This window comes from Phyllobates terribilis, unplaced genomic scaffold (genome assembly GCF_046119375.1).
Source record: "Phyllobates terribilis strain yellow unplaced genomic scaffold, ASM4611937v1 Scaffold_5__5_contigs__length_657084704, whole genome shotgun sequence".
Lineage (NCBI taxonomy): Eukaryota > Metazoa > Chordata > Amphibia > Anura > Dendrobatidae > Phyllobates > Phyllobates terribilis.
In genome coordinates, this window is record NW_027362765.1 from 31,507,900 (window position 1) to 31,527,236 (window position 19,337).

At 47.1% G+C, this 19,337-nt stretch overlaps 1 protein-coding gene across 1 annotated transcript in view; it reads left to right on the forward strand.

The window, feature by feature from the left end:
• The window catches only part of LOC141271850 (gastrula zinc finger protein XlCGF66.1-like), a 341,588-nt gene that overhangs the window by 310,399 nt on the left and 11,852 nt on the right, over positions 1 to 19,337 (forward strand). Inside the window, exons 2-6 of the mRNA XM_073682045.1 lie at positions 17,170 to 17,318; positions 17,448 to 17,627; positions 17,711 to 17,834; positions 17,925 to 18,022; positions 18,221 to 18,308. Of these exons, the coding sequence (XP_073538146.1) occupies positions 17,241 to 17,318; positions 17,448 to 17,627; positions 17,711 to 17,834; positions 17,925 to 18,022; positions 18,221 to 18,308 (568 nt within the window). The 5' untranslated portion in view covers positions 17,170 to 17,240. The remainder of the gene's footprint in view (positions 1 to 17,169; positions 17,319 to 17,447; positions 17,628 to 17,710; positions 17,835 to 17,924; positions 18,023 to 18,220; positions 18,309 to 19,337) is intronic.

Below are 19,337 nucleotides of genomic sequence, written 5' to 3' on the forward strand. Positions count from 1 at the left end.
GATTCTTCCATGGCGATCCTGTGAGGAAGCCGAACCAGCTGTGTGTGAGCTGGAGGAAGAGGCTACAACACGAGCTGAAGAGGTGGTAGTTGGCGCTGTAGGTTGGCCTAGGTCTTCAGTGTGTTTTTGTAACTCGCACATGTTTCCACATATTTGTGGTATTGAGGTTGCTGACACTTTTCCCTCTTTTCACCTTCTGATTACACAGCTTGCATTTGACAAAGCAAATGTCATCTGCAACTGTGTCAAAAAAGGACCAGGCACTGCAAGTCTTGGGAGCGCCCGCTTTGGATTTTGGAAGAGCCATGCTCCTAATGGGTGCCGAAGTGGAGGCTACAGGCAATCAAGTCTGCCCCCTCCCTCTCCCTCCTTTTTGGGATGTTCGGGGAATCTCTTCCTCAGAGCTGCTCCCACCACCTTCCTGTCCCTCACGCCATGATGGGTCAAGGACCTCATCATCTACACCACCCTCTTCAAACAACTGCTTCTCCTGGGTAGTCTCGACAGCACAGTACGCACCAGAAAGTGGCACCTGAGTCTCATCATCAGATGCGTACTGAGGTGTGCTGCTGACCATAGGCACTGGCCCACCCGCCTCTTCAGATTCAGAGAGACAAAACGGTTGCGTGTCACTGCATACTACCTCTTCTTCAAATTCTCGAATTCTGCTTGGCTGGCCCCCTCTTTCCAAGCCAAGAGATTCAGAGAACAGAAGTAGAGATGGCTCCTGTCCAGGGCTCTCTGACTGCCTGGGCAATTTGGCGGGTGATGAAGAGACAGATGGGTGCTCTTCAGTGCTCAGGACCTGAGAGGATCTGGAACTAATTGAAGTCGATGCGTTAGCTGCCATCCATCCGACAACGGCTTCAATTTGGTCCTCCCGCAGCAGTGGGGTACGGCTAGCTCCTACAAAGCTGCGCATAAAGGACTGTTCCCTGGTAAAACTGGGGGATGCTGAGTCACTGGTGCCCGCAGCAGGCACAGAATCCCCACGTCCTCTCCTTGCAGGCACAGAATCCTCACGTCCTCTCCCTGCAGAAACTCCACGCCCACGCCCACATGCCTTACTCCCTGCCTTCTTCATCTTGGTAGACTGATAAAGATAGGCAGAAAAGTACTAAGGGCTTAGTGTGCTTATTCCTGAACAGCTGCTAACAGGTATAAGAAACACTAATTTTATAAAGTGTGGACTAGACTTTAATATGAGCTAATGTGGCCTACACAACTGTAAAGTGGAGTGTTTGGTGAACTTTATTTAGGTTTTTTTTGTCACAAAAAGACACTGGATGTGCCTAAAGATGTAATAACGATAGTATCACAAACTTTTTGTAGCTATTACAATGTAGGAAGGTAACCTACAATGCAATAGATGAGGCTGCAAAAAATAGGCTAATACTAATCTGGCTGGGGCTGAAGGGCCCAATGTTGCTGAAAGGCTCCTCTAACTACTCCTATATAGTGTGTTTGGAACCAATTTAGCTGAATACGGATGGAACCACCACATTAATAGGAGAAATCAGGAAAAATTATGAATTGGCAAAAAAGGACAATGTATGAGGCAGTGACACACACTGAGTGCACTACAACCAGACGTGGTTGAAGCACACACTACAGGGTGAGCTGCACTCACACACCAGACCTTGCAGACAGCGGTGAACAGTACAGATGCAGAGCACTGTGCACTAGCGCTGCAAGACCAAAAAAATTTCTCTATCTACTCCTATATAGTGTGTTTGGAACCAATTTAGCTAAATACGGATGGAACCACCACACTAATAGGAGATATCAGGAAAAATTATGAATTGGCAAAAAAGGACAATGTATGAGGCAGTGACACACACTGAGTGCACTACAACCAGACGTGGTTGAAGCACACACTACAGGGTGAGCTGCACTCACACACCAGACCTTGCAGACAGCGGTGAACAGCACAGAGAACTGTGCACTAGCACTGCAAGGCACAGCGATTTATAAAGTAGCTTGGGTAAAGCAGAATAGACCAAATAGGTAGCTAAAACTGTCCCTCAGAACAACAGCATTCTATCCCTAACTGAATTCACAGCAGAGTGAGCTCAAAATGGCGGCGGCGGCTTTTATAGTGCATCATGACATCATTTCAGCAGCCAATCACAGCCATGCCATTAGTTAAGATGCCTACATGCCTAACAGGATGTGCCCACACTTCTTAGGATCCTCATTGGCTGAATAAAATGAAAATGGCTCATTGCATTATGGGAACTTCCGATTCCGGTATACGATATTGCAAAAGCATCGGAATTAAGTATCGGAATTCCGATACCGCGAATATCGGCCGATACCCGATATTTCAGTATCGGAATGCTCAACACTATGTATCACTGGTATTGGCACCCTTTACATTAATTTATTATGGAAACATATTTTGACTCGCCTGTGGTAAATCACAAAAGAGATTCACCTGTGATTAATTGTCGGTGCCCATATGACATGAATTAGTCAATGAATGATGAATTCAGTGTTTTAAATAACCACATGGTAGGCCCTGTTCCTTTGTCATAATAGTGAAGACAAAAGGAGTTGTCTGAAGACATCAGAACTGCTATTATTAGCAAACACAAGACTTTCAAAGGGTATAAGGCCATCTCCAAAGAACTTGCTATCCCAGTTTCAACAGTGCTCAATGTTATTAAGAAGTTTGCCAAGCATGGAACCATCTCCCTGGTCGTGGGGGAAAGAGGAAAATTGACAAGAGATATGTTTGAAGGTTGGTGCGAATGGTGGAAAAAACACCACGTCAAACATCCAAAGACCTGAAGGCCAACCTGCAACAGTCTGGGGTCATGGTTTAAACAAGTACCATACGCCACACACTAAACCAAGCAGAGCTTTATTGGTGAAGGCCACGGAAGAAACCATTGCTGAAGAAAAGACATAAAAAGGAACAACTTATCTTTGCCAAAGAGTACCTTGAAAAGCCACAATTCTTCTGGGAAAATGTTCTGTGGACAGATGAAACAAAAATAGAGCTTTTTGGCAATGCAAAGCAACAGTTTGTTTACAGACGGCACAATGAAGCTTATAAGGGAAAGAACACCTTACCAGCAGTTAAGCATGGTGGAGGATCCATAATGCTGTGGGGTTGCTTTGCTGCGTCTGGTACTGGAGTCCTTGTCCATATCACAGGAATCATGAAATCTGAGCATTATCAAGAGATTTTAGAGCATAATGTCCTACCCAGTGTAAGAAAACTTGGTTTGAGTCGAAAATCACGGGTCCTCCAGCAAGACAATGACCCAAAGCACACATTCAAAAGTACACAGGAATGGTTGAAAAAGAAAATGTTACACGCAAGCCGCTAGGTTCAGATAGGGGCGAGACAGATTACATGAATTCTTTGGAATCCTGGGGAAACCGTTACGCAGGGCGACCATAGACCATGTGCTGCAGCTTCTCTCAGGCACACAGGGGTATTGACCCTCAGGCACAGACCTGTAGGTTGTTTCACTTGCTGACCAGACACACTTGACAAGAGTCCTCATAAACGGTAGAACAGTAACATTTAATAAGAAGCTGCACAGCCAGTGTAAGTTAAGTCTTATGAGCAACAGGCTTCAGTGACAAACAGTACAGTTTCCTTAGTAGCACAGCAGTTCAGTCTTCCCAGTATTACAGGACAGCCCAGTGTAAGAAAACTTGGTTTGAGTCGAAAATCACGGGTCCTCCAGCAAGACAATGACCCAAAGCACACATTCAAAAGTACACAGGAATGGTTGAAAAAGAAAATGTTACACGCAAGCCGCTAGGTTCAGATAGGGGCGAGACAGATTACATGAATTCTTTGGAATCCTGGGGGAACCGTTACGCAGGGCGACCATAGACCATGTGCTGCAGCTTCTCTCAGGCACACAGGGGTATTGACCCTCAGGCACAGACCTGTAGGTTGTTTCACTTGCTGACCAGACACACTTGACAAGAGTCCTCATAAACGGTAGAACAGTAACATTTAATAAGAAGCTGCACAGCCAGTGTAAGTTAAGTCTTATGAGCAACAGGCTTCAGTGACAAACAGTACAGTTTCCTTAGTAGCACAGCAGTTCAGTCTTCCCAGTATTACAGGACAGCACAGTTCTAATGCAAAGGCGCCTTAATGAACACAGCATTCTTTACAGCACAGTGAGATGGAGGGGGGGGGGAGGTTGCTGAGGGAGATGACCCCTGTGACACCATTTCTTCCAGTCCTTATCTTTCTGCCTGACAATACTCTGCACTGCTAGATCAGGAACTCTACCTGACCTGTGCTTAGCTTCACTCCTGACTTGAATCCTTTTCATTTTCAGGGGCGCTTCTGTGAGATACAGAACACACACACCACCTTTCTCTTCGGCTCTAGCCAGACAGTAACTTCCCCACAATCCCCCTGGGGCTCTGCTAAAACACTCCCCTTCTCCTGTGACTGTGTTAACCCCTCTAGTTGCTGGATGCTTCTTGAGCACAACACTTCCTGTTTCATGTGCTTGTGTTCTAATAGTTGCTGAATTCTTTTAAAGCAACAGCACTACTTCAGCATGTCACACTCTGCAACAGCACTACTTCTGCATGTCACAAAAAAATGGAATGTTTTAAAATGGCCAGCAATGAGTCCTGACCTCAATCCCATTGAAAATCTTTGGGGTGAACTGAAATCTGCCATTGGGAAAAAGAACCCTGCAAACATTCAAGAGCTTGAACAAACTGCAAAGGAAGAGTGGGAGAAAATTTCAGCTGAGAAGTGCAAGAAGCTTATCAATTGCTACAAGAAAAGTTTGGAGGCGGTCATCAATGCCAAAGGGTGTACAACCCAATATAAACTAGGGGTGCCTTTATTGCTGCACATGCTGTTTCTTCTGCTTCTTCTTTGAAATTGCAACATGGAAGTTGAAAAACAATGTTTTATTGCAAATCAGCTCGTAGGGAGTTTCGGAAGCCCAGGAAACACTGCCACTGATGCAGACTTGGCTGCGCCGACACCCCGGGAGCCGACAACCACATACAAGGGGGCGGCAGCTTTCACAGCCACATCCCCAACTCACCAGAATCAACGCCGCCAGCTGCACCCAGGGCATCAGTATCCATGGCGCCAGGTGCTGGACCCATCTCACTGGGGACTGGACCTGAGTGACCTTGCCAACACTGTCGCTGGGCTGCACACCACAATGTTTTTCCTGTCCGATTTTGCAGCCCTGCGCCCCTCTCCACCCTTTCTGCTACTACAAGCAGTGATGGCGCCCCAGAACCACATGTCTTGTAAGCAAGTTCCATACAGGGGAACAAAAAAGATTCTCAGATGGTTCCTTCTTCTGCTTCTTATGCTGCTTTTTCCCCCTCCTGGTTGTCTCATCTGCGCAGACCTCATCACCAAAGGGAAAGTTATTAAACCGCACGGGAGACTCCTGGCCACAGATATGCTGCAAGACGAGGCAGCCCCCCTCATTGCAGCTATCATCATCTGCATCCACCCCATCACTCCCATCGTCCTCTGATGTGCTGGAGTCTGATGGGAGTGCTACTTGCTCCGGGGCGACCCCGCTGCATGATGCCTGGAGATCTCTTACCAAGGCCTCAGGTGAATATATAGTGTGCTCCCCCTCCTTGTCCTACTCCACCTGATCTGGACTCTGAGACCCCTCTGGAGCCCCTGCAGCAGCCATGTCACAGACCCGGTCTTCATTTTCTAATTTCTCCTAGAATGGACCACTGCTTCCTTCTCCTCTCCAGGTCCACTATTTTCTTCTTGAGCCTCCTCACTGCGGCAGATGTTATGGGCCTATTAGATCAGGAGGCTCAGTCAGCAACCTGCCTTTCTGCCTTCAGATTCCCCCGGAGCTTCTTCAGACTCTTTCATGCTTCCTCCAACTTGCAGAGGTACTGGCTGATACATGAGCCAAAGGTGGAGACAGGCTTTCCTGTGGCCCTATTGCTCCAGTCTTTAGGCACAGCCAATGTACCCCCACAAGTACTCCGCACACTACCGGGAGGGAGGTTCTACACAGGCAAAGCTCTACTCCCATAGGCTTTGCAGCTCCTGGAGGCTGTTTTCAGGGGCCCCTGCCCCACAGTACCCCAGAAACGGGCAGATCTTCTCAGTCCCTCAGCCGGTTGCTTCTGACTCCCACACTCCCACCAGCTTAGACCAGGAGGTGTGAGCTGGGAACTTAGCCCCAAGAACCTCTCTTCTCCTGGGAAAGGGGGAGGCTGACCTTGGGGTCTCCTGGAAGCCTCTGAAAGCCTCTCCCTTGCCTGGGAAATGCTTTGCAGCATAGAGCTTTTCCTCTCACCACCACGCCCAGACAAGCTATTCTCGTGGCTGATAGCAGCAGATTTACCCTCCAATAGATCCTCGATAAAGGATATAAACTACTCATTCCAATTATCGAGCCTCTAAATTATCATTGATGGCTATTTTGGCTTGCTACATGACCTGCTCACAGAGGCGTAGCTAGGGTTTTGTTTCCGGGGGGTGGGGACGGTGAGAAACTTCTGAGTGGGCCCCTAACCAGGTAACCGTGATTACAACTGTAATGTAGGAAAACCTTAGCAGATCACCGGTCTGTTACTGAAAATAATCTCTATACAAAGACCAACACAGATAATACTGCCATATAGTGACGATATAGTGGCAGATACTAGTCCTGCAGAACATATAGGAGATCACAGTACAGTTGTATATAGTAATTTACAGATAACATTCTTTTTTATGGAATCGTTCACTTTTCCCGTCTTTTCCATCTGGCCCAGACTGACATGACAACTTCTTTCAGCCAGGACTCATCTGCAGAGATTGCAACAAAGACACATTTGACTTCTCACATTTCCAGGATGGCCCCATCTATTCCCAACCCGCACAAACTCCTCATCCTGCTGATACCCTAGGGTCAGCGTCACCTCCCGGCGCACCCGGGCAAATGCCAGGGTCCTGAGCAAGCGGGAGGGTCCACTAGATGTCAGGGACACCGGCACACTGTGGGGCCCATGAGTCGGGGGAGCCTGGTGCCAGTGTCCCCGAGTACACCTGCCCGCTTGCTCAGAGCCCCGACACTTGCAATACTTACCTCTCCCTGTTCCATCGCAGCTCCGGTGTCTTCCGCGTCTTCTGACTGTGACGTCTCAGGGCAATGGGGTCCACTATTCTGTATGGAGCATTATATGGGGTCCATTTTTCTGTATGAAGCACTATATGGGGTCCATTATTCTGTATGAAGCAATATATGGGACTCATTATACTGTATGGAGTATATGTCTGGTCTAAAATTAAAACTTTTTAATTCCCCCAGGCTACGCACTGTGCACTGCTAGGATTCGCTGGTTTCCGAGCTATTGTAGAATTTACAATAGATATCACTTATGTAATGTAAGACGTAAGTGAAATCTTTGGCATTGTACTATACCTATATTTCTCTGCTGTTTCTGTGCATCATGAATCCAGGCTTGTGTTAAATGGGCCCACTGAGACTCTTTTGCCTGAGCCCACGAATACCTGGAGCTGACCCTGTGTTACCCCAATACTGAGCCGATGCTGCCATGTCACTATTACTGCACCTACTGTATGTTACTGAGTGCCAGTAATACAAACCTCTAGAATATATTAATGCCTTGTGCAAGTGCCCTAGAAAATAGTGCCCACATTTTGGCCCCTAGAAAGTAATAATGCCTTCTGTGTGCCCCTTTGACAGTCACAATAACCTGAGTTCCCCTATAACAATTAGTGCCCACTTAACATTTAATAATGTCCTAAGTCTCACTCCCAGTACAACTCCTTTCTACACAGTATGATGCTTTCCTATACACAGCATAGTACCAACTACACAGTATACTGACCCTTTAGTAGCCCCCAAACTGTTTGATGGCTCCAGCACTGTATGATGGCCCCCACAAAGTACAAAGACCCCACATTATCTACCACACTGTATGATAGCCTCCTCACTGTATGATGGCCCTCACTGTAATCCTCTCACTGTATGATGCCCCCCTAAATAGCCTCCATATATTATAATGCACCCTATAGTCCTCCTTATAGTATACTGCACTCCTCATAGGCCTATACTGTATACAGTATAATGCACTCCCCATAGTCCTTCATATAGTATAATGCACTCCCCATAGTCCTTCATATAGTATAATGCACTCCCCATAGGACTCCATACAGTATAATGCACTCCCCATAGACCTCTATATAGTATAACGCTATTCACATAGGCCTCCATATAGTATAATGCACTTCCCATATGCCACTATATAGTATTATGCATTCCCCATAGGCCTCTATAGTATAATGCAATCTCTATACACCTCTATGTAGTATAATGCAGTCCCAATAGGCCTCTATGTTGTATAATGCACTCCCCATAAGCCTCTATACAGTATAGTGCACTCCCCTTTGGCCTCTATATAGTATTATGCACTCCCCATAGGCCTCTATAGTATAATGCACTCTCCATAGACCTCTATGTAGTATAATGCAGTCCCCATAGGCATCTATGTAGTATAATGCACTCCCCATATGCCTCCATAGAGTATAATGCACTTCCCATAAAAAAAATACAATACTCACCTCTCCATCTCGTTCCCCCGCTGCTTCGAAAGGCTGCACATCTCAGCACAGTGGGCACCATGTACTGACATTATCGCCCCAGCTGTCAGTGTCTACATCAGTGACGTTAGGTGGAGAGGGGGAATGATGGGCGAAGGAGCATGACGCTCCCTCTCTCGTCATTGCATTCAACTGTATTGACATCCAGCAGAAACAGTTGAACTTGAGATGACGGGTGTGGGCCGATTTTTAGTGCAGGTAAATAGTCTCCCTGCTCTACCACAGAGTTTAACTGCATGCTGATACAGTTAACAGTATCCAGTGGATGGGCCCCTCAGAGCGTGGGGCTCGGGGCGCCCGCCCACTCTGGTAGCTACGCTACTACAGCTCAGGAGTAGTTAATTTGCATGACTGCTGCCTTCCTTGGATGTAGTTGCCGTTTCTCAGGCTCCCTCTCCGGAATCGAACACTGATTCTCCATTACCCGTGGTCACCATGGAACGGAGACAGTACAGCATGTGGGGGGTGGTCGGAAGGGAGAGTGGCTCACCGTGTGGGCAGGTACTGAAGTGGCAGGTGTACGGAAAACACCCCTTGCACAAGGAGGGTAACTGGTTTCCAGAGGACACCATGGCCGCCCTGCTTCATCATGCACTGCACCCAAAGTAACGCACAGGGTTGCTCAGGAGAGGGGCGAGGGCGTGGGGACCTATGCATCGCCTCTGTCAGGCTTAGACCTGCCGCTACCCTGGGGCTCCTTTTTTTTGGGGGTGGTTCTATGTTAATTTAAGTTATTTCCCTATCCACATTTGTTTGCGGGGCAATTGTCCTACTCTTATCCCCATTTTGCTTTCTTTTGGAGACCCCTAGCCCTTACTATGACCATTTTACAGCCATTTCAAAGTGCTAAAGTTTGGGTCATCATTGACTTTTATGGAGTTCGGGGTCAAGCTTGGATATCAAACCAAAATTTGAACAGTTCGGCCAAACCTGCAGTGGTCGGAGGTCTGCTGTTCGTACGGGCTGCAAGGGTTGCCTAGCCTGGGCCTTTTTTGTGACCACAAAGGATGACCCAACTCAAGTTATCTGTCAGCTTTGTAAAAAAACGACTCAGTAGAGGGAAAAATTGCAATAATTTGACTACTGCATGCATGAACCGGCACATGCGCGATCAACAAGAGTTAGTCTAGGAATCTCACTGCGATAAAATGCGGACCAGCGACCCTCACCAACCATCAGCCGCATCTGCTGCTTGCTCCTCCGTCAGACAGTTTCCGTCAGCTGATGGCCATCCAGTCTCCCAGTACCAGTTGCCTGGTCATTGCCCGGAAATCTGTGCCTGCGCTACACCAGTATGTCGCAGACAACATCACCCATTCCTTGAAAAAATCTATGTCTGGCAGGGTGCATTTCACCACAGACACCGGGACGAGCAAGCAGGGCCAGGGGCGTTACGTCTCGCTGACTGGGCACTGGGTGACTCGTGGCTGTGGGGGCAGGCGGAGAAGGGTCTGCTCCACAAATCTTGGAATCCCCAAGGCTTGCGGGACAAACCTCTGAATGTAAAACTTTCTCCACTGCTTCTGTCTCCTCCTCTAGGGCCGCGACATGAGGCCTCAACCTGTGCCTTTATGAGACAAACATTCCAACAGTGCAGAGGGAATCCCCCCACCTCCCTACTGCGCAGCTAGGGCTCACCGCAATCAGGCAATGTTAAAATTAATATGCTTTGGAGATTGCAGTCATACAGCTCAAGAGTTGTGGACAGCTATCCAGGCTGAGTTTGAGCAATGGCTGTCTCCAATGAACCTGGAGCCAGGGAAGGATGTGTGCGATAACAGTGCTAACCTGGTGACGGCCCTATGCCAGGGCAACTTCACACATGTGCCTTACATGGCTCACATCCTCAACCTGGTGGTACAGAAATTTCTCCACCACTATACTGGCCTGGATGCGCTGCTGCAGAAAGCATGGTCACAGTGTGCTCACTTCCGCCATTCGCACCCCGTAGATCATCGACTTGCATCGGTATAGAGTTATTTGGCCAAACCGGTTGATATGCGATCTGCCGACACAGTGTAATTCTACTCTGCGGATGTTGTAGCGACTGTGGCAGCAGCGACAAGCCCTGACGCAGTATCTCATGTGGCATTACCTGGGCCAACGCAGTACGGACGTGGTGCAAATCACGTTTGCGGAGTGGTCACAGATTAAGGACCTCTGCACTCTTCTGGACATTTTCTAAATGGCTACTAAGATGGTTAGCGCTGACTATGCCATCATCAGCATCACTATTCCGGTAACCTACATGCTGGAGCACACTTTGAATAGTCTGCGGGAGGAGGTGGTGGTCCCAGAGTAAGTGGAGGAAGCAAAGGAGGATGTGGAAGGGATAAGAATATTTCTAAGTTACAGACTGTCGTCAGACAGGCGGGTGCCAAGGGAGGTGGGATTACAGCGATTGAAGGGGGCTCATGGTACCAGACAATCTGTTAGTGAAGGTGAAGGAGCCGAGGAACAAATGGAGGAGGACGAAGAGGTAATAGACGAGCAACAGTCGGGAGATGAAGAGGATAATGATCCCCTCTCTGTTGTCCGTGGTTGACAAAAGAAGGGGATGGAGGAAGCAAGCATCAGTGTTACCCAGCCACCAACACCATGGGATTGGATCTCATAGAAGAGGCCGACACATGAGCGTCTTTTTGCTGCACTATCTGTAGCATGATCCCCATATTGTTAGGATTTGAAATAGTGCTGACTACTGGGTTGCCACTCTGTTAGATTCACGGTACAGGAGTACATTTTGCAGATGCTTCCTGCCCTGGAAAGGGACTTGTGCATACTGGAGTATCGAAACACGCTTTTAGACAACCTTAAGAATGGTTTTCCCCAAGACAGCAATGAGACACACAGTGTACATCACAGTTGTAGACTTCCAACCACGGTAACAGCAATTCGTCAACGTAAAAGTATTAGCAGCAGCATCAGTGTAAGTGGCAGAAGCAATGTTTGATACATTTTTTAGACCAGCCAGTGCACCCGTACAACAGAGTACAAGTCTGATACGTAGTGAGCGACTGATAGGATGGTGCAGGAAGATCTCAAGCTCAATATCAATACCATCAGGGAAGGTTTGGACCGTTTTACATTTTGGTCTTCAAAAATGGAAGAGGGGGCCTGAGCTCGCCCGTCACACCTTGGAGGTTTTGTCATGCCTGGCAGCCAGCGTTCCCCTACAACATGTCTTCAGCACTGCTGGTGGTGTCCTGATGGATAATCGCATCCGGCTGTCCACTGAAAGTGTAGATCGCCTAAGTTTGATGAAGATGAACAAGACATGTATCTTCAAGGACTTTTGCACCCCAGTCGCAGACAGTGCAGACTAGGCGATGGTGTCGTTTTTAGTGTGCTGCATTGATCTCACGTTTTTGCAGTCGGTGACATCTTTGTTGTGGCTTCTGTGCCTGCTGTTGCTGCTGATGTTACCAATAATTTTTGAAATGTGGAGACCCCTGGTGTGTTTCCTGTAATGGAAGGCCTGCACTTACTTTCAGTCAACTACCTGTGTTACTATCCTTAAATTTTTTTTGCAATAGTATTCTACAAAATTGATATTTGTCCCACCTGAGTGTGGCTGAGCAGAAAAGCAGCTTGAGCTGTTGCATGTGGTATCAAGACTCCCAGCATAGCAGACCTACACCGATCCCTCACCCACCTTGTCTTAAATTGAACTTATATTCAAAGCCCAGACCCTGATACCTTATGCATGACCCATGGCTGACTGCTGCTGTGCCATTATAAAATTTGTACTGTGGGTCAATTGATGCCACTTTTCCTGGTGTCTTCCCCTAAGTTGAGCTGTTTGGCAGCTTTTGGGCCCCTTTGAAGGTGTTGTCTATGTGTTTGGTTTTGCCTCCCATTGAATCCAATGGGATTCAGATATGTTCATCGAACTGTTCGACGAACAGCAGGAAATTCGTTGATCGGAACCAAATTGAACCTTGAAAGGTTCACTCATCTCTATCTAAAATTGGTCAGAAAGAGTCCTTGGAAGGTATTCAACCCTCTGCACAGAGTTTATCATTTTTGCTGCTCCCAACACTAAATCTAAATTGCAGTTATTCTTATTACTAACTGTCTCTTCTGTTGTAATAGGGAAGCAACATTAACACATACGGCGCTGCCATAGAACGTCCAGAAAATGCGGTCTGTGGAAGTGAGGAAATTAAAAGTTTTAATACATGGCCTACTTGGATAGTGGAGCCTCTGAGATGCCAGATGGAGTACAGAGCTACAGTGCAGTGTCTGTGAGCAACAGCTGCCGAGTCAGTCAGAAAACAGCAGGTCACAGACACAAATTAAGAGATAGAAAACATGGTCAAATTTAATACAATGCCGCCTTATAGTAGACGTCAGGTCACTGGTAATAATGACCTCATGTTGTCGTCTATTTGCCTCCAAACAGAGGAAATCACAGGTTACATTTCACACATAAAACTGTGTAGAAAAGTCAGTGCGGGGTAATTGTGCCTGTAGTGAGGAGCAAATAATGCTGCAACCGTGACCAAGAGTCAGTGTAAGTAAGAGACTGAAAGAGAGACTTCTACCAAGATACCCCAAATCTTTAAGAGAGAGAGCGCTGGCCCCCGGGACTGAGCTCAATGCAGAGAAATGGGGCTGTAAGGGGGAAACTGGGTCTGCCAAGGGGGAAACAATAATATACACACAGCTCCGCTCCATACACCTCATAAACACGCGGCTCCGTTCCGTACAACTCATAAACACGCGCGGCTCCGCTCCGTACACCTCGTACACGCGCGGCTCTGCTTCGTACACCTCGTACACGCGCGGCTCCGCACGCCTCGTACACGCACGGCTCCGCTCCGTACGCCTCGTACACACGCGGCTCCGTACACCCCGTACACACATGGCTCCGCTCCGTACGCCTCATACACACGCGGCTCCGCTCCGTACGCCTCGTACACACGCGGCTCCGCTCCGTACGCCTCGTACACACGCGGCTCTGCTCCGTACGCCTCGTACACACGCGGCTCTGCTCCGTACGCCTCGTACACGTGCGGCTCTGCTCCGTATGCCTCGTACACGTGCGGCTCTGCTCCGTATGCCTCGTACACACGCGGCTCCGTACACCCCGTACACACATGGCTCCGCTCCGTACGCCTCATACACACGCGGCTCCGCTCCGTACACCTCGTACACACGCGGCTCCGCTCCGTACGCCTCGTACACACGCGGCTCTGCTCCGTACGCCTCGTACACGTGCGGCTCCGCTCCGTACGCCTCGTACACGTGCGGCTCTGCTCCGTACACCTCGTACACGCGCGGCTCCGCTCCGTACACCTCGTACACACGCGGCTCCGCTCCGTACGCCTCGTACACACGCGGCTCTGCTCCGTACGCCTCGTACACGTGCGGCTCCGCTCCGTACGCCTCGTACACGTGCGGCTCTGCTCCGTACACCTCGTACACGCGCGGCTCCGCTCCGTACACCTCGTACACACGCGGCTCTGCTCCGTACACCTCGTACACACGCGGCTCTGCTCCGTACGCCTCATACACGTGCGGCTCCGCTCCGTACGCCTCGTACACGTGCGGCTCTGCTCCGTACACCTCGTACACGCGCGGCTCCGCTCCGTACACCTCGTACACACGCGGCTCTGCTCCGTACACCTCGTACACACACGGCTCTGCTCCGTACGCCTCGTACACGCGCGGCTCTGCTACATCCACACTGTAAACCCCTCCTGACCCCACACATAATCTTCCCCTCATCCAGCACCATGACAACCAGCACAGCAGAGTCCTGCATCCACTGAGGCCCCTGATCATGTGACCCCTGACTCCTCCCCTCCTGTGACCTCATCACAGGTCCTGTGCGCACAGAACAGCCATATATGTGGTGGCGGCTCTGCAGGTGGAGGTATGTGGAGGTCCCCCATTACTGGGCGCAGGGGGCATTGACCCCTTCAGTGCTGAGACTATTTTGGTGTTTTTCTGTTGCTACTTTTTAAGAACCATTTCTTTTTTTGTTCCTTTTCTTCTGATAGATACATACCACCCAACTGTGGAAAACTGGAAGTAAGGAAACACGTATAAGGCTATGTGCCCACGATGCAGAAATGCTCCGGATTTTTCCTGAGCGTTTCTGCATCTCCCTGGCAGAAAAAATGTATGCGGATTGTACATGCGGATTGTACATGCGTTTTCCTGCCAGGGACATGCGGATGTGAAGCGTTCTTCACTTGCATTTCTGCATGCAGGTTGTCAAGCGCTTTCCAAGACATTTTAGCATCACTTGGAAAGTGCTTGACAACTTGGTCACACTATATAAATCCATGCAAACGACATGGATTTATATAGTGTGACCGTAAAAGAATGGTAAAAAAATAAAAAAATAAATCTATAGTTACCTTCCCATGGCCCCCGCAGTCTTGCTTCACTCCGTCCTGGCTGCCGGCAGATCGCGGTGGACTGAAGGACCTGCCGTCACATGACTATGACGTCAGCACAGGTCCTTCAGTCCACCGCGATCTGCCGGCAAGGGAGGACAAGCGCAGCTGGGGCCGTCAGAAGGTGAGTATAATGTTTATTTTTTATTTTATTCTTTTTTTTACAGGTTCTATGGTACCCGGGTCCGGAGGAGAGTCTCCTCTCCTCCGCACCCGGGTACCATCCGCACATTGGAATGCGTGGATTCCGCATGTACAGATGCAGTGATGCGGATTCCATGCGTTCCAATGCAAGTCAATGGCGGCGAAAACGCAGCAGTTCCGCAAAATAATTGGTAGCGCTGCGTTTTTTTCCACAATGGTAATCCGCAGTGGAAATTTCCGCAGCATGTGCACAGCACATGGGGATTATCATTGGGGAACATGGCTGGCCTTCTACCATGCATTTTTTTAAGCATTTCTGCAGCGTTTTTGCTGCTGCGGAAATACTTAAAAAACGCATCATGTGCACACAGCCTTACTCACATAGTACAGTACCCCCACACACAATATAATGTTCCCACAGTACCAGCACCCCCACACACATTATGACACTACAAGTTGCCCCCCACAATATGACACCTCCCACCTCCTAATATATAAACCCTCCCCTCCCCCATTCCTGGTGCAGACACAGATGACCCCGGGACACCGCACCGACCTCCTGGATCAGTTCCCCAGTCTCATATAGATGTATGAGGGGCTGTTCTCTGCGGTAGGAGCTGTACATTGTAATGGAGACATTCTGGGGACAGATTATTCCAGAAGTAGATCATCTTATCTCTTTAGTGAATGTCGCTGTATTTTATCTTGTTTGTTTTCTCTTTATAATTTGATGACATCGTTCTAGGACTCCATTGTTAGGCCCCTTCTGTCATGGCGATATATTGGGATGTGTTGATGGGGAACACAGGACTCCCTTTCTGTGTGCCCCAGATATAATGGAGGAGGCGCTCTGCTTCCGTTTTTCTGCCCCAAATAAAATAATAGATGTTGACTTTCAGTTACCTCAGATGTAAAGAAGATGTCTTCTCTCTGTCTTCATCAAGTATGGAGAATGTTTTCTTTCTCTCTTGCTAAAACTGTGATATGAACTTTTCACTTAATTTTTTTAGACTATTTTCCACAATCCTCATTAGTACGATCATACAACATACAAGCTTCTGATTGCTCAGGTGATGCACTGCACTACTGTAGTGTGGTGTATTATTCCTGCCTGTCAGAGTAATACTAATGGACCTATACATATGAGATAACTGTTGGCCGATTGATCATTCTGCTGACTACTATCTCTCTCCTGACTTCCCCATACACAACCATTCAACTCTGCCGAGCTTTCCTATGGTCTTTTATACAAATGTTTAACATTTGGCATAAAAGATGCACCATATGTCTCAAGCTTCTGTATGGTGGTTTACACGACTTGTTGGTGCCAATGGTATTTTGTAACATGTTAACACCTGTTTATTTCTGGTGTTTTTCATGTAATTTAAGGAAACCTAAGGAGAAAATTCTAGAAAAACACATCATATCCAGAATGAAAAACAAAAACATAAAACACTACATGTAGATTTTGGCATTGAATAACTCCTGTCAGTGGTGTTCTTACAAACAGCTTTTATAAACGCCTCAAACTATTATGTGTGTATTAGCTATGAGACCTAATACTATAAAAGATTACAGCCCGGGGAAGACGGGAAACATTCATACAGGCGGTCGGTCATGATGTAGTCAGTGACGGACTCTGAACTATTATGTTTATACAGCCGTAGTGGAAAATGAAGATGTCGTCCTCATCATGAAGTAGTTATATCTCATTTCACGTGTAATGAATATCTCCTCCAATATTGCTAATACCAATTCCAGTGTCAGTAAATGAGACGAGAATTAGCGTTATGGAAGATGAGTCTATGAGAAACGTATTCAGCTGCAGACTCTGAGGAAGAAAGTGCTTGTTGTATATGTGGTCTAAAATATATAGGATTATATATAGAAAGAACAAAACTGAATACTGTAAAATAATACATCTAATATTTTTCCCCTTTTTATCTACAGTAATTGTATTATTACATGGGATTCGTTATGATGTCACATCAGCTTCTTCTTCTCATTCAGGTTCCTGCAATATCGAACCTTCTCAGTGTAGATCTTTTATATAAGAAATTTTCCTGATTGACCTGTCAAGGATGGATATAGATAGGGACAAGATGGCGGAGAGGATATTACACCTCACCCTAGAGATCCTCTTCCAGCTTACTGGAGAGGTGAGAGATTCTGATGATGTCACATTACATCATTCTGATCTATGGGAATAACAGATGGACAGAACTGGAGAGGTGAGGACTCTGGAAATGTCTGTAGTGAGATTTATTAATGTGTCTCTCCATAACCAGGATTACACAGTAGTGAAGAAGACCTCTAGTGAGCGCTGTCAGGCCCCTTTGTCTGAGAGGTGGGGAAGATCCCTGAGCCCATTCACAAGGCTTCTACCTCACCTCCTGATACACGAGGACATCAATGACCAGAATATCCTAGAACTCATCTACAAGATGATTGAGCTGCTGACTGGAGAGGTGACACTGTTGGGAATGCTGGGACATTTTACAATAATGCTATGAAGGGATCAGAGGGGTTATGGTATCATTGTATGTGTCAGGTTCCTATAAGGTGTAAGGATGTTGCCGTCTATTTCTCCATGGAGGAGTGGGAGTATTTAGAAGGACACAAAAATCTGTACAAGGACATTATGGTGGAGGTTCCCCAGCCCCTCACATCACCAGGTAAAAGACAGGATTAAATACACACGGGCTATAATTATCTGTATGTAAAGAATGAAGAATGAATTCAGTCCCTGTATGTGTTTCCTCCAGTTCTATCCAGTAAGATGACAACACCAGAGAGATGTCCCCGTCCTCTTCTTCCACAGGACTGTAAACAAGAAGATCCCAGTGTTCCTCAGGATCATCAGGTAGATGGAGAGAAGGTGTCATGAGATCTCCCATATGATGTGTAGAAGGCTGTGAAGGTCTTGTGCTCAGTCTTGTTTTATCCACCAGTATTATATGTTTTATACTTGTGTAATGAGAACAGTGGAGATGGCAGGATTAGAGCTGATCATAGATGTGACTTCTCCATCTGTCTGTGACTTTTACAATATTTGTTTAAGGGTGAAGATCTGACCCATATAAATACTACAGAGACATATGTGAGGGATGATGAGCGGTGTAAAGAGATTCCTACATATAATCGCCCTGGTGAGTAGTAACCACTAAATACAGGGAAGTCACAGTTTCTTCTCAGTCACTGGCTGTCATGATAGTGGTGGAGCACGGCTGCAATCCAATGGCCGGAGGAACACAAGCTGGGAACGGTAAGCAGTAGTTTAAGTTCTTGGAATCAGCACTAGGAATCATAGGAACAAGAGAAGAAAGGAGCGGCAACAGTCTGCTTAAGGCCACTTTCAAACGTTCAGTATTTGATCAGTATTTTACATCAGTATTTCTAAGCCTAAACCAGGAGTGGGTAAAAATGCTGAAGTGTTGCACGTGTTTCTATTAAATTTTTTCTCTGATTGTTCCACTCCTGGTTTTGCTTACAAATACTGATGTAAAATACTGACCAAATACTGAAAGTGTGAACGTGGTCTTAGACATTTCTAAGGAGTTGGAGACTAGGGCTAGACACAATATTCAAGTAGTGAGTGAGAGTTCCATGTGGCTATAAGTAGGCCCAAAAAGGGAAAAAGATGGCTTCCACAGGTTCCACATCGGCCATCTTAGTAAAGGGCGATTGCAGAAACACAATAGAAGACTCTAGTGATATGGAGTGGAAATGCAGCACAATAATTAAAGTGATTAATAGTAGTCACTAGGGGTGAATTTGCAGAAATATAACAGAATTCTGACACTGACTTTTCTCCTTTATCGGTGGTGTAGTCCGGCCATATCACAATCATGTGGTACCATGGTTTTTTGTGCTTTTGAATTTATTTTTTTATTACCGGAAGAAGGCTATTGTGAAAAATTAGCCGAAACGCGTTGTACTTTGATTACCTAGAATCATTTTTTTTTTCATATATATATATGATGGGAACATAGGAAAGATTTTTTTGGGAAGCGCCATATTGATTTTTAAGTTGGATACCTGCGAGCCTTGAAAATCATGTGATCACCTTTTTACCGCTAAACCACCACATTCTTCTTTACCTGAAACTGTTAAAATTACTTTGGGCATTGAAAGCCATTCTTCTATAGAGCTTACAACCTGGAGGATCCACCAACCTC